The sequence below is a fragment of the Acipenser ruthenus genome, chromosome 23 (genome assembly GCF_902713425.1).
Source record: "Acipenser ruthenus chromosome 23, fAciRut3.2 maternal haplotype, whole genome shotgun sequence".
Lineage (NCBI taxonomy): Eukaryota > Metazoa > Chordata > Actinopteri > Acipenseriformes > Acipenseridae > Acipenser > Acipenser ruthenus.
In genome coordinates, this window is record NC_081211.1 from 27,436,442 (window position 1) to 27,451,253 (window position 14,812).

At 42.2% G+C, this 14,812-nt stretch overlaps 1 protein-coding gene and 1 pseudogene across 1 annotated transcript; both read right to left on the reverse strand.

The window, feature by feature from the left end:
- LOC117413243 (glutathione peroxidase 3-like) lies at positions 1 to 4,427 on the reverse strand (annotated as a pseudogene).
- Positions 4,428 to 7,168: 2,741 nt separating this feature from the next.
- Positions 7,169 to 14,648, reverse strand: LOC117413044 (small integral membrane protein 3-like). The gene is made up of 2 exons (XM_034021751.3): positions 14,301 to 14,648; positions 7,169 to 10,314 (listed from the first exon to the last, which is right to left on the reverse strand). The coding sequence occupies exon 2, from the start codon at positions 10,277 to 10,279 to the stop codon at positions 10,106 to 10,108; it is 174 nt and encodes a 57-aa protein (XP_033877642.1). The 5' UTR covers positions 10,280 to 10,314; positions 14,301 to 14,648; the 3' UTR covers positions 7,169 to 10,105.
- Between the last annotated feature and the right edge of the window lie 164 nt (positions 14,649 to 14,812).

Sequence of the window (14,812 nt, forward strand, 5' to 3'; positions counted from 1 at the left end):
TCCAACTCTAATGCTTTATTAAAGTGAGCCTTAATAAAAACTGTACTGCCACAGCTTTAGAGGTGCAGCTTCTAGGAAAGGTTGCGTGGCTCTGTGGGAATACTAGGAGAGCCTGAATGCACTAAAGAACTCTCCTGACCCCCCCAGAGTCTCGGGTCAGGCCCCACAGGGTCACTGCTTTCAGGCCTTACCTTCACTGACACGCACCCTTTCACACAGCACCCCCTAGCTGAGGCCTCCAGCAATACATAAGCCAGTAAGCAACAGCAAAAAATATATATATTAATGTTTTTTAATTTCTTTGTCTCTATATAGTTAAAGTATAACAGAGTAGGATTCCATTGCACTGCCTGGTCTTTGTGAATACAGCCCACTCTTATTATTTTCAACCCTCTTGCTTTGCATCTAAAGTTTGTTCGTATTGCTCTCCTTTCTGCTTATACTCTGCCTCCTTTCTGCTTATACTTCTCTGTTCTAGATTTGGTACTCCCTTTCTAAAAACCTGTAAGCAAGCATGCCTCTCATTTCAATACTGAAATCATATAACCTGTTTTAATGAGAGTGGGTTGTATAGGAACAGTGATCTGATAAATTGTGTATAAACATTTACCCATACCCATAAGATTTGAGGATGGGAAGCATTTTACTTTATTTTTATTTTTATTTTTTTTTTATACTTCAATTTTGCTTTTCGCTCGTGGGGAATTGATTCTATTCAGGGTCAAAAATAAAGAAGCACAAACTGTTTCAAAGGAAAGTGTGCCATTGTATTTAGTGTGTTTGTTTGAAGCTTATTTGATCCAGGGTTCCAGTACAGGCAGCTGTAGCCTTTGCCTCCTCTGTGAGACCTGACTGCGCAGGTACTCAAAGATGTCCTTCCTCACAGCAGACACGTTCACTCGGGGATACCAGCGCTTCACCGGCTTTCCGTCCGGACCCACCAGAAACTTCTCGAAGTTCCACTTGACGTCGTTCACCCTCAGCGGCTCCCAGAACAGCCGGTTCGTTGGATTACCAAAGCTGTCGCCAACCGGCGGGCAGCTGTTCTATAAGAACAAAAGAGCAGGGCTGCGGTAAAGAGGTATGAGAGTTTGAACACAAACCAAGCTGCCCCAATGAACCGTACCCCGGGTCTTTCTAAAGTGAAGGGTCAATCTATCTGTATGGTTCATCCTGCAGCAAAATATCGACCCTGAAAAGAATCACTGTACTATAGTAGCAAGGGAGGAGTAGAGTGCCAAGCAGGCTTATGGCAATTAAGATGCATAGTCAATAAATGTGTTGTGTACTGGTAGCCATGACATAATGGCATTGTATGGAATGGACTAGTGTGATACTGTCCAAGCACTTTATGAAATGATCTAGTCTGGCTTGTGCTTAGTAGTCGAGACATGGAGCTGATTCTTCGGTCAATGCATTCCCTCTCTGATTACTACCCCTATAGGCTCTGTAGATAACTGCAGCATCTCAGCTGATAAGGGATGTGTGCCTTACCTTCAGGAAGGTGTAGACTTTCTGTTCATGCTGCCCGTTTATATCCCCCTTTTGAAAAAGCTGGAAATTTGGAACAAATCCACGCCCTGGACGGACGTACCTAAAGGTAATATAAAGAGAATTCATGAGTTTCATACTGTATGAACTAGGACTCTGCATGCCAAGATCTGCATTTCTGGAATTGCTCTAATACTCACTTCAGAGTGGGCAAAATTTCATTCTTATCCCCAGGCTCCTGCATCCCAAACTGGTGTGAGGGGAACCCCAGGATGACGAAACCATCGGGGCTCAGCTCCTTGTGTAGTGCATTCAGTTCTGCCGATAAGAAAGAGAAAGGGCATCTTTAAATAAAAACACAGGAGGCCACAGAAATCAAGCATCACTCAGGGGTAGTTTGAGTCCTCCGAGTGGGAGAGAGAATCAGACAGCTTACATGTCGAGATACCTGCTGTATTACGTCAGGGAGGATTGACCACAGCTCTCCCAAGCAAAGACGTAGGGGGTGTTGAAGCTGGCTATGTGCCTACGCAGAATACAAATCTATGAAGTTTAAGCTTCAGCACAGTTAGCTCAGATCTGTTCAGCTTTTATAGGGAATCAACAGACCCCTGGAGCACCTGCACAATGTAGCCAATGTAACTGAACAATAACTAGCTAGCTCGTACAAGTGTATCAAAACATGTTCTAAAGAGGGTGCGGCGAGTGAGTGGTTCTTACCGAGGTACTGCAGGGTGAGTCCTCAGTAGGTTGCCACATTGACAAAGAGGACGTTCTTCCCTGCGTACTCTTGGAACGAGATGTATCGACTCCCATCCAGCGTGAGGGCGCCATAATCATAGATAGTGCCGTCTGTCGAGCTGTTGCAGGAAGCCTTCAAAAGCAAAGACATGGGAAGGTGTGGGCGGATTTGAATCTATTTTCTATTTTCTCAGGGCCTTGGGGAGTCTATTACCCACTCTGTTTTTATTTTCAATCTAATGTAGCTGCACTTCTTAATAACAAGCGGAAGCCTATTAGTGTGTTCTGAGGGCACTGTGACTTTTCCAGGTTTATTGTTCCGTTTCTATGGCACCCCAGCCGGTTACCAGGAGCTGCAGATTTTTTTGACACATAAAACTCTGTAACTAAGAGAGTCCGCTCATCATAAACACAGCCTCGCTCGTTCATGACTGAAGTGAGATTTATAGTGATGATGCCATGTCGTAATTTCCTTTGTTTTGCATAAAATACAGCAAGTGTTCGTGAATTGCTGTCTGATATTGGCATGATCTCTGAGGGTGCATTGATCCATTAAACAGTATTTTAGATCCTGAAACTCAACAGCTGATTGGAAATGCCCATGCTGAAGTTCTGTTTGGCTGCTTTGCATTCACAGAAATAAAAATATTAACAAAGTGACTTTAAAATAGTGGGCGGGGGGATGTATATATGCTGTGGGTAATGGGTAATTGATCAGATCTCAGTAATGCATGCATCTGTGTTTAACTGTTACTTTAGAGAAGTGAATCATAGTAAAGGGCACTAAATACATATCTTATGCATGGGGGACATGTGCTGTATTAATTGTTTGTAAATGTATTTAAAGATCTTAGCACTGATTTGGTACACATGCCTGTGTGTCACAGTGTGTTTAAGCCAATAGTTCAATGACATTGATACAGGATGCATGTTATGTAAGTGTTTTGTCCTGTTGACTGAAAATGCTAAAGTTCATTGATAAATAAACACATTTCTCTCTGTGAACAGTCACTCAGAACACACACACCCACACACACACACACGCACACTATACCACGTATACACTCTCTCACACACACACACACACACCCACACACACACACGCACACTATACCACGTTTACACTCTCCCATACACACACACACACACACTATACCACGTATACACTCTCTCTCACACACACACACACACGCAGACACACACACTATACCACGTATACACTCTCTCTCACACACACACCCACACACACACACGCACACTATACCACGTTTACACTCTCCCATACACACACACACACACACTATACCACGTATACACTCTCTCATACACACACACACACATACACGCACACTATACTACATATACACTCTCTCTCACACACACACACACACACATACACACACACTATACCACGTATACACTCTCTCATACACACACACACACACGCACACACACTATACCATGTTTACACTCTCTCATACACACACACATACACACTCTCTCTCTCTCACACACACACACACTCTCACACACACTTAGCACAATGCTCCAAATCAAGCCGACACCACACAGATTCTGACTGTTACAGTGGCATATTTCAGTTTCTATTCTATTATGATCCTCTAAGCAATAGGATCTCACTGCTGTGACTCATTGAGGCTCCTCGACAGTTTGAAGCAGATAAATGCAGTGAGAACAGCATGTCTAACTCTCAGTGGCTTTTCTTCTAAACAGCTGTCTCTTGTGCCAGCTGCCTGCAAGAAGGACTCTTGTCAAAGGAGTTTTCTAGGTTTGGCGAACTGGAACACTAATTTATTAATTATTGAAAGCTCATTATACCAGCTCTTAATTCATAAATGATTGCTGATTAGAAATGCAAATGAGATTTCTTAAAAAACACTATCTATCTATCTATCTATCTATCTATCTATCTATCTATCTATCTATCTATCTATCTATCTATCTATCTATCTATCTATCTATCTATCTATCTATCTATCTATCTATCTATCTATCTATAAGACCTATGAAGCCCTTACCTGCAGGTCTCCAGTCCCAGGTTGAGGCTGTAGAAAACCCAAAAGCAGCAGGGGTAGGATCCAGCGGCTGGTGCGCCCCCTCATTGCAGCGAGACTCTATGCTCTCTCCCCCCAGCTCTGGAGGATCTGAGGCTGGCTCTGGGTTTCAGTATGTTTTATAGCTTGCTGTCTGTCGATCCCTCACTGACACCTTCCCTCACAATGGCAGGAAACCACACATGGCTCTCATTCAACCAATCACAACTGAGTAAACAGGACAGAATTGTAGACACCCTTGCATTAACTCTGCATACGCTGAGCAGAGCCAGGCTGCACAGACAGACACAAAACATACAAATAAAGAAATAAATAACAGACGGACCATGTCTACCCTTTTTAAGCTTGTTCATTTCCCTTCTACACCTCAGAAAATCACTACGGCACCTAACAATAGCCCTTGGAACATTCATGACACACAACATTTGTGTGGGCTGGTTGTCGTCAGGTATCATAATTGATCCAGGTACTGCTTCTGTATTTGTAGAATCGAGTACATAACCTTTTACTCACAGCTAAAAGCTTTCAGTGTGAGTTTTGCCATCCCTGTGCGCTGCACTGTTTGATCCAGACCATGTGCTGTTTTTCTTGTGTTGGTGTTAAAAGATCACTCTCCTGTCAGACAGGCAGCTCAGCTCTGCTGGCTGAGACACAGATACGTACTTCAGAGCTCTAAGATTAGGACTCTTCAGAAAGCTTGGGCATGGAGGTTGTTTTTTTGAATACTGAATAAATGAAATGTACTTGAGGACGACCTCGTCCCTGGCTCTCTTATCAGTCTCACTCAGTAGCAAGCCCCAGATAAACACAGATACTGACAGGCCACTTCCATCACAATGCAGGTCAGGCCGCGGCCAGCACTGACTCCTCAAGAACGGGACTGGGGCAGGGGGGCAGGATGGACAGGGCTGCCTGGGGTTGCACTTGCTGATTTCAAACTTTTCTTTTCCTGTAAATTGTTTTATAACTAGCCTACACACACACACACTTGCCAAGAATATGTGTCAGCAGCTGTCACTTTTGGAGATGTACTCCAGCAAGAATTACCAAGAATCGTTCAACCCATTACAAAAGATGAACATAACATGACTGACCTATAATTTGTAGTTTTAGAAGAAATACAATTCATAAAAAAAAATGATAACATTTTTCTGTAGCTTGAAGTATTCCCATGCCTTCCTGTAAAAGTACTACAGCCAGCAGAGATGTCATTTTTGTACAGTTCATGATATTCTACTTTTGGCTGAGGAAAAGGATCTTCTGATGTTTGTTTCCTTTCCAGCACACGCACGCAAGAGTGTAGAAGGCAACTGAGCTCCAGTTATTTTTCCCAGTGTCAATATTTAAAACTTGTCTTGGGCCTATCAGATTCCTTACTGATGCAGTACACCTTATTATACAAAAATCTTCTTTAAACTAAAAAAAGAAACAGAAAATACAGCAAGATTGGTAAATCCTGCCTGACACGCAATACTCTGTTTCATTGCGAAATCAGCTTAGACCCGTGGTTTTCAGCCTTTTCCTCTCAAGCACCAGTGTTTCCAACAGCGACCACCAGGTGGACCAGTAACTATGTGCACTCTTAAACTGCTGCTGTAAACCGAGACCTGCCCCATTACAGCCTGGTTTCTTGTGTCTGTACTCACTTGTTTGTTGCCTCATTCTGCTGAATGGTTAATCAGTGCAGCTGATGACTGCAATGAACTCAGCATGTTTATAATTTTAAATATTTTGCAAGTGTTGTGTATTAAATTGGTGACCACAACTTTAATTGTGTACAGTTGTACTTGTGTACAGTTGTGACCACAACCTTAATTGTGTACAGCATGCCAGCTGCATGTTGCAGCTAGCATGCTATTTTGGTGAAGTCCTGATCTGACAGCATGTAACACAGACAGCTCTTATGATTTACATACTGTTTATTTTTCAGTAAAAACAAGTTTAAATTGCAGTGAGTTAGCTACATAATAAATGCACCACAGCAAGCACATTGTCATACATTTTCATTAGCATAATCTGAGAGCTAAATTTAGTAAATGGCGTTTTTACTAAATTTAAAGAGCCAGCCTACACTTGGTCAAGGCAGAAGGATTTTATAAACCATGCTTGGATCACCACCTAGTGGACAAGGAAACAGCTGCACTCTGTCTAACTACAATACTTCATAAATTTGATGTGTAAAGTATTGACAATGTCGACCTAAGGGACTTTTTCGACCTGAAAAAAGAAACAAGGACCAGGGGTCACACATGGAGATTAGATAAAGGGGCTTTCAGAACAGAAAATAGGAGGCACTTTTTTACAGAGAATTGTGGGAGTGTGGAACCAACTCCCCAGTAATGTTGTTGAAGCTGACACCCTGGGATCCTTCAAGAAGCTGCTTGATGGGGGCTCTCGAGTGGCGCATCCAGTAAAGGCGCTCCACGTGGAGTGCAGGATGCGCTCTATAGTCTGGACGTCGCGAGTTCGAGTCCAGGGTATTCCACAGCCGAGTGTGGATGGGAGCTCCCAGGGGGTGGTGCTCAAATGGCCGAGCGTCACCCGGGGGGAGGGAGGGTTAGCGACTCCTGTAGTCTGGCCGGGCGCCTGCAGGCTGGTCAGTCAGATCATCCATCTCCTAGGCTTTCAAAGACACACCCCTGTCGAGACCTTTGCTGCCCGAGATCTGCGTTGTCCTCCGACGCTGTAGCTCTTGGGTAGCTGTATGGTGAGTCCACAGTGTGAAAAAAAGCGGTCTGCTGACGACACACGCTTCGGAGGACAGTGTGTGTTTGTCTTTGCCCTCCCGAGTCAGCGCAGGGGTGGTAGCGGTGAGTTGAGCTTAAAAAATAATTGGCCATTCTAAATTGGGAGAAAATAATAAAAAATAATTGGCAACGACTAAATTTATTTAAAAAAAAAAAAAAAAAAAAAAGAAGCAGCTGCTTGATGAGATTCTGGGATCACTAAGCTACTTACAACCAAACAAGCAAGATGGGCCAAATGGCCTCCTCTGGTTTGTAAACTTTCTTATGTTCTTATTCCAGCCCTGTATATTAAATTAAAGGACTTCATACTATATTTACATTTTTTTTGTTTGTTTAATTTACGAAGCAGGAGGATCGCTTTCTTTTTTTTTGGCCAGTCATTGAGACTCTTATTTGGGAACTGCAAGTTCTAACCACGGGTGAGGTCAACAGGAAATGACCCAGCAGAGGATGGAGTGGGAAAGTAGAACAGTGATAAGAAAACCCTTACTATGAGTATCTGGTGACATCAGTCTTGTGTTACAAATTAACAGAATTACAGCAAAGGGCCCGATAAGACCCTTGAGCTTTCCAAGAACTGAACAAAAAGCTGGTTTCTCAGGCTCACAGAGTGCATCGTGATAAGACTCTCATCTCAATGCCTAATTATTCACCAACCATTTGCAACTTCAACCAAGACATTGCAGTCTGACTAGTATTTCTTTCTTTCTTATCACCCTTCCACCATTAACAAGCACAAAAAGTGCAAATCTGCATAAAAGAGGTTTGACACAAATGGGGTGTGTGCTGCTGAAACTGTCTTAGCATCAAGGCTACTCCCTCCAGGCTGGGGCACCCCAGTCTTGCTTCATTGCTGACAGTCTTGTTCTGTCCTCTAGCCCTGTTTGTCCCCTATGCCTCACAGGAACTGATTCCCGGGCTCTGGAATGAACTCCAAATCAACCCGCTGCCTCAGGAATGAGTAATGGAGCCTGCAGCGCAGGCACGTCAAACACAGACAGGCTTCTCGGTGTCGTGTTGCGGTTAGTGACGAACACTCAATTATTTCCCATTGCCTTGGCACGCTGCTTGTGGTTTGATATAAAAATCAATATGCAGTATGCAGTGAAATAACCTGGCAGCCTGGTATCAACAAGGTTTTTAGTAATCTCTTCAGAGACATTTTAACTTCAAGTTGACTCCAGGCACAGGCAATTGGAAGCTGCCTTAGCTGCAGCTAGCTCCCCTCCCCTCAGGGAATTCTTAGCTTCGTTTTTCAGGACAGTGCCTGCTTTCTCAATTATACTGCCAACCCTGTCACTAGGTCCACTGTTATACTTTTAAGACAATCTCTAAACAAAAGAATAACACCCCAGATTAGAATTAAAGACAGAAAAAGATTCAGGCTTCTATATTCCAGATGTTTTTGCGCAACACAAAACAAGCCTTAATTAGCAGATACACTGTGTCACCATAGTAACAAAACCAACAGTGTGCTTTTGCACTGGGGTTTGGGAAGGGATACCGTGCTTTACAGGTTTTATTAGAAATCTAACTTCAAACTAGGTGTGGCTTTTCCAGGCGATGCTACACATCAGTGAGAAATTGCCTCATCAAGTTAACTGCATATTTGAGAAACATAAAACCCCAGGGGATGGACACATAAATTATCCATATACAATTCCTTTTTATCAGTTCCATTCCCAATGCCTTTTTAAAACCATTTCCAGTTCCTTCAAAGGAATTGGAATTGGCATTTTAGAGACGTAATAATTGTTGCAATTGCTTTCATTTGAGCCAATTTAACTGACTAAGAGTGACTTCAATTGAAGTAATTTGCCACTGTGAGAAGCACATTTTAACAGAATATGTTGGAACTGATTGAAAGAGAATTGGAACTGGAATTAGAATTGAAAATTGATTTTGGAACTGGCACAGTGTTCTTTTCCCTGTGGCCTGGGTTCTGCGAACTGTAATCCTGAGACACTGGGACTGTGGTTTTCTACTCCCAAATTAGAAACGCTGTCAAGGCCCTGTGTGGGAGGAGGAACTTGAGTTTGTGTTTTTTTTAGGGTCTGTTTTTATAACGTCACACAACGCATGCTTCCTGTTTAGAGCTGTAGTTGCCAGTAAGCCTGACTTGTTTACTGCACATACTGAGAGCGAGATCTCATATTAGCACATAGCGTGTGCCCGGACAATAAATTTAACATAACCGTTGCTCCCTCTTTTCACTGACGGTATTTTACAGCTACAAGAACTACACAGCAGCTACAATGTTATTACATCAACTTTTTAGCCCTTTATTATGAAGCCAGAGGAATTATTATGCATTGTAATGGGGATAATTACGGCCAAAATCACATTCCTCATTAAATTTTGCAGCTAATGCCAGGAGCAACTGGGATGTAATGAGCTGAGCCTGAACCTGGGACAGAGCTTAATAGTATTTTACCAATCCATAAGAACAAACAAGCTTCCTCACTTACACTGTCAGTTTAACACATGTTAGTGGGCTTGACCTGGGTAAAGACTGGATTGTAAAGAATACATGGGGCAGCTGCTGCTTATTGAACATGAGATTTTGTCTTTAAATACACATTTGATATTAATTCACAGCTTTATGAGTTATGATTTATGCTTCCTTCAGCTTTGTCTGTTTTTGTCAGTGTGTGTCTGTCATTCTTACACTGTTCAATACTGTCCCCTGGGTCTGGATCAGTCCACAGTGCCGCACCATCCCTTCTCTGTATTCGGTACTGTTCTGTTCAAGTCTGGTTCAAGGTTGAATTGGTCCTTGCATTGTGTAATATCACATCTCAGTCCAGGACAGCAATTTGTACACGCTGGGAATATAACAAAATCAAATAAACAACTAGGCTAGATTCAATGCCGTTGGATTAGCCATAGTCCCAGTTCACAATGTGGTGATTGGGAGAGTCCATTCACAGGGATGCGTCGTCACACAACCTCGTTCTGGATTCAGCGGATCAGCTCTGATGCGGTATGCTGTGTTATCATCCAATCCCACTTCCTCCTTCTTTCGTGGAGCAGTCCTCATGCTGTGGCGTGTCACACAATCTCATTCCTGGTTGGGCCAGTCCGTACCCTGTAGATTATGACAGACATTGCTGGGCAAACCATGAGAGACGTCATTATGACGATGGTTGCCAGAATGATCAGGACAATGGCCCAGACTTCCAGGATGTGTGGAAGGTGGGGCGCTGCGGTTGTCAGATCATCCATCTCCTAGGCTTTCAAAGACACACTCCTGTCGAGACCTTTGAAACAAAGAGAGACATTCTAGTGAGGGATGATCAATGATCCAGTCCCTTTCAGACAACCAGCAATACAGTAAACCAGCACAGTAACACCAATTCACTTTCAGATATTCCATGACAAGGGCGTAACATTGTACCAGTATACACTAGACGATTTATAACATGTTTACTCAAAGTATAAAAGCATTCTTTCTTTACTCAACTAGTTTCCTTTGCGGCATCCATGGAAAAACTGTCATGACACAGGAGATTATGCTGTATACATTTACAATACAAGGGTTCAGATGAGTCAGGTTTTTGACACACAAACCTAAATGAGTAAGGATGCTGTGGGTTGGCTAAATCCTGTTCTGGACAAAAAAAATAAAACTAAACAGACTGTGACTTTTATCCCCCAGCTGTACAAATCTGTTGAGAATCAGCAGGCAAGGATACTCACAGCTGCAGAGCTCCTCGCCTGTGGCTCATTCAGTCCATTTCACAACAGGACCACGTTCCAGCCAAGCTCTGAATTAACAGTCCAGAGCCTAGCATCAACCAGGTCTTTAATTGGTCCTGGTATGGAATTGGCTGAACTATCCTGTGAGCACTACTTAAAAACAGTGGGCAACCGTCACGTCTTAAAAAACGCGATTGTGAAAGGCAATCAATTGGTTTCAACACTTGTTGATCTCTACCTTATTTAGGAAGTGTGGGGAGAGTGGAAAGCCTCAAGTGGGTTCCATTGCTCTAAATCATTGAGTCGCAGGGGAAATGGTTAGGCTAATAGAACAGGCCTATTGACGATTGTAATTAACACATGTTTAGGTGTGTGCTTGTATATATGTATGTCTTCTCACTCTTCTGCTCCGCTTCTGATACCCCATTAATCCGTTATGAATGCTAAGGGATCAGTTCTGAAGGATGAATAAAATGATTAATGCTAAAATAAATGACAACAAACTGCACAGCACGATAACAATTGAACTGCTCCTTTAAATGTTTCGTGACTGCACTTACAATACCCGATGCTGTGCAGTATGAGTCAGTGAATAGCAGGTCAACCAACTGTTTTACGAAAATTGAATTTATGATGACAAGACAGACTATATATCTACTGGTAAAACCACGAGCAAAACAGGGAAACTACACACTCACACACTCAGCATGTACTGATAGTTTCACAATGACACACAAATACACACAGCGGCGTGTATAGTGCGCAGTGTGGATTTATAAAAGGCATTACATTATTCAGAGAAGAACTCTCCCAGGCACTGATCTCATCTCCAATCTGCGTCAGGTTTGTGTCATAGTGCTCTGTCTGCAAGACCTAACCTGCCAGAACCGCAATTTCAGCAGCTGCATCACGATGCCATTGTGCGGACAAGTGACAGGTGAGAGGCGAAACACTGAGCATTGCTGACTGCAGCAAATCATTAAAACAGGACGAAAAGGGGAAACAGGTTGTTACCGTCACTCTAAAAACCCAGAACAGATTTTACAGCAGCTACATTTATAAAATATTAAACATCAAATCAGTTGACAGCCATTGGCTAATACATTACTAATCTTATCTTTGGCTCAGCATGAAATGCTCTTTCTGGGTTCAAGCGGAAAAGGCATAACGGCGTTTCTAATCTCAAATTCACATTTACTGGAACGCTGAAGTGTGGACCGCACAGTATATGCTGTCTGTGCTCTGCCCTCTGAATTTTCCATTATTCCTCAATTACAACCGCCTGGCAGGCTAGAAAACAGATTACAGGCAGGCAGACTGTCGCCTTGTTCTCATATTACTTTCTCATGCCAAGCATCCCATATGGAATGTGTAAGTTAAAAGTAATTTGCAACAACCGCAGTAAAAGTGCGTTCCAGAGAGGGAGGTACTGTGTGATAAAAGTTTTTAAAGTCAAAATAAAAATGCATTTCTCTTAGTTCTGTGTTCAAAGTAATTAGGCATTCAGCTGAAATGAAAAGGTTAGATCAAAACAACAGCTGGCTCAGCCTGGGCTTGCATGCATGTTGAACCGACTGCATGTATCCAAAGCAACAGTGTATCTACATACCTATCTAATTCTGGCAAGGCATTATTCAAAGGGGAGAGATTGGGGATCGTGTGAGAGTCCAGTTCTAAGAAACTTGCAAAGGAACCTTTATGTGTGAGTGCAAAAGACTGCTGCCCCTGAAAGAAGAGAAGCACTTCATTCATAGCGCCTTACTTTGCACTAAATAAATCCAAAACAATTAACAAAGTTACCTTCCGAGGCAGTAAAGCACAATCCAAGGGCTGCTGTAACTGAGCTGTCTGGACATTGAATAAACTTCATTTATAAAAACCAGGCCACTGGCTGTTCAGTGTCAACCTGTCCCGTGCTTATAAAAGGATTGCCTGTATACGTTTTGTTTTTTAGTTGCTCTGGAAAAAAAAGGTATGCCCTTTAAACAGCAAAGCTTTCGTTGGTTAAATAAAAGACCATATGTACCAGGTGTTTTTTTTTTTAAGTGTAATAAAATTTACTGTATTGACACACCATAACTAGAAATAATAAGCAGGCCGCAATGTTCTTTTCAGGGCTTATATGTACCTCTGAGTTTTTTTTTTTCTCTTGGGAGTGGGGAGGGAAGCAATTTTTGCTTTAATTTGAGTACAGTAAATCTGGCCTCAAATCCCCATTTCCTGTCTCTGTTTATTGAAAGGTAAAGATATAAACCCCAGGCAGGATGCCTCTATTCCAAGGACATACCCACCTAAACGGGTCGAACAGTTCAAGGCTTTGTTCCAACACATAGTGAATACACTTTGTACAGATCCATGGACTTGCAATAAAACACCGTTTTAGATACTATTTGCACACGACATCTGTTTTTAATCAGGCACAATCAGAGCCATGTTCTGGCTCTTTGTATTATTCATCGCCCCTTCATCGCGCACCAGTATTTTCTTGGATTTGCCCACCTTTCCCTGGATGAGTGGGAAAGACTACAAGTTGGCTCCTGCCTCACTGTCAAATGTAAACATTATGCTATGGAAACATCTTTAAGTAGCACACAGAACCTGGAGTCACTTTCTATAACTACACTGCTTTCCACTTAGAAGCAAAACTGTCAATATTCCTGCTAATTGCATACCGGTACTGTGAAACACATGTCTTATGAAAACGCACAACTTTGTAATTGCATATTCTGGTTTATCACTTGCATTTAAAAAACCCTGCATTACTGTGAGCGTTTATCATAAGAACTGATCTTGTAGATCAATACTTGTCGTCAAAAAGAGAATTAGAAGTAATGTAGGATTTACTTGACACGTACCAGATTCTGAAAGCATGCACACTGGGAAAGCACTGCAGTTACTGTAAACACCCAAACATAATGCTTACAATACGCTGATCTACAAAGGTTACATTCCTAAATAATTAAATAAAGACACGTTTGTTTAAATGTGTGCTACGTTTAAGTCGACCAAATACCAAACTTCTATGTAATGCGCTCGTAGCACCGTGTCATTTTTAATTGCCGTAACGTTTCATGCACGAATCGCCGCTCGTTGCGAAAGACAGTTTTATATATATATATATAATAAGTTAAGGAAATGAAAACCATCTGACTAATGCTAACGAGGCATAGGATATAGTTGTCCAGACAGTTTGTGTGTGTGTGTGTGTGTTAGTTAGTTAGTTAGTTAGTGTGTGATACATTAAAACCCAGATGAATATATTGTTTTTACTCGTATTTCATATACTACGTAAACACCTAATTCAATTCATTTTGACAACGCAAATAACTCATATATAGTATTATACCAACGATATGTTTGGTTAAATATAGTTGCTGCTAAGCATTTAACACGTTTTTATGGCAGTCACATAAGGATCAATGTTTACTGAATTATGACAAAACTTGGCAAGCTGGTGCCAAATGTAGTTTTTGGTGCTTGTATCGATACAACAGGTACACACACACACAGCAACACCAGAACAATATCGGTTTCGTTAAGTTATTACCTCACTAAAGTGTGAGCTTCAACTTCTGCAGCTTGTCAACAGACTCGGGGAACCCCCAGACCCGTCAACGAAGAAAGGTTCAATACTCGATCCTCGGCAACAATTTAAAGAAGGCACTTTTTGAGTTTTGTCGATTTACACAATAAACATTTCTCTGATTAAACCTTCATCCTTTAAAAAACAAAATACAACAAAAAACAGATGTTGGTAAGACTAAAACGCGAAGTATCTGATCAGTCGCGGCACCAGCAGTACACACTCCGCTTACAAACACACGGCATTTCGTAACTCACTGAGTGAGCAATCTCCTCCCTCCCCTCCCCTCGAAGGAAATGCTTCAGTCGGTTGAGCTCCAGACTGACGCGTTACGGCGGTGCGCTTGGTTCCCTGACTTGATTTATTATATTAATCGCTCCTGCCGCAGTACACTTGGTTGGTTGGAGTATAGATATCATTATCATTTGTTTATTTAGCAGACGTCTTTATCCAAGGCTTCTTACAGAGACTAGGGT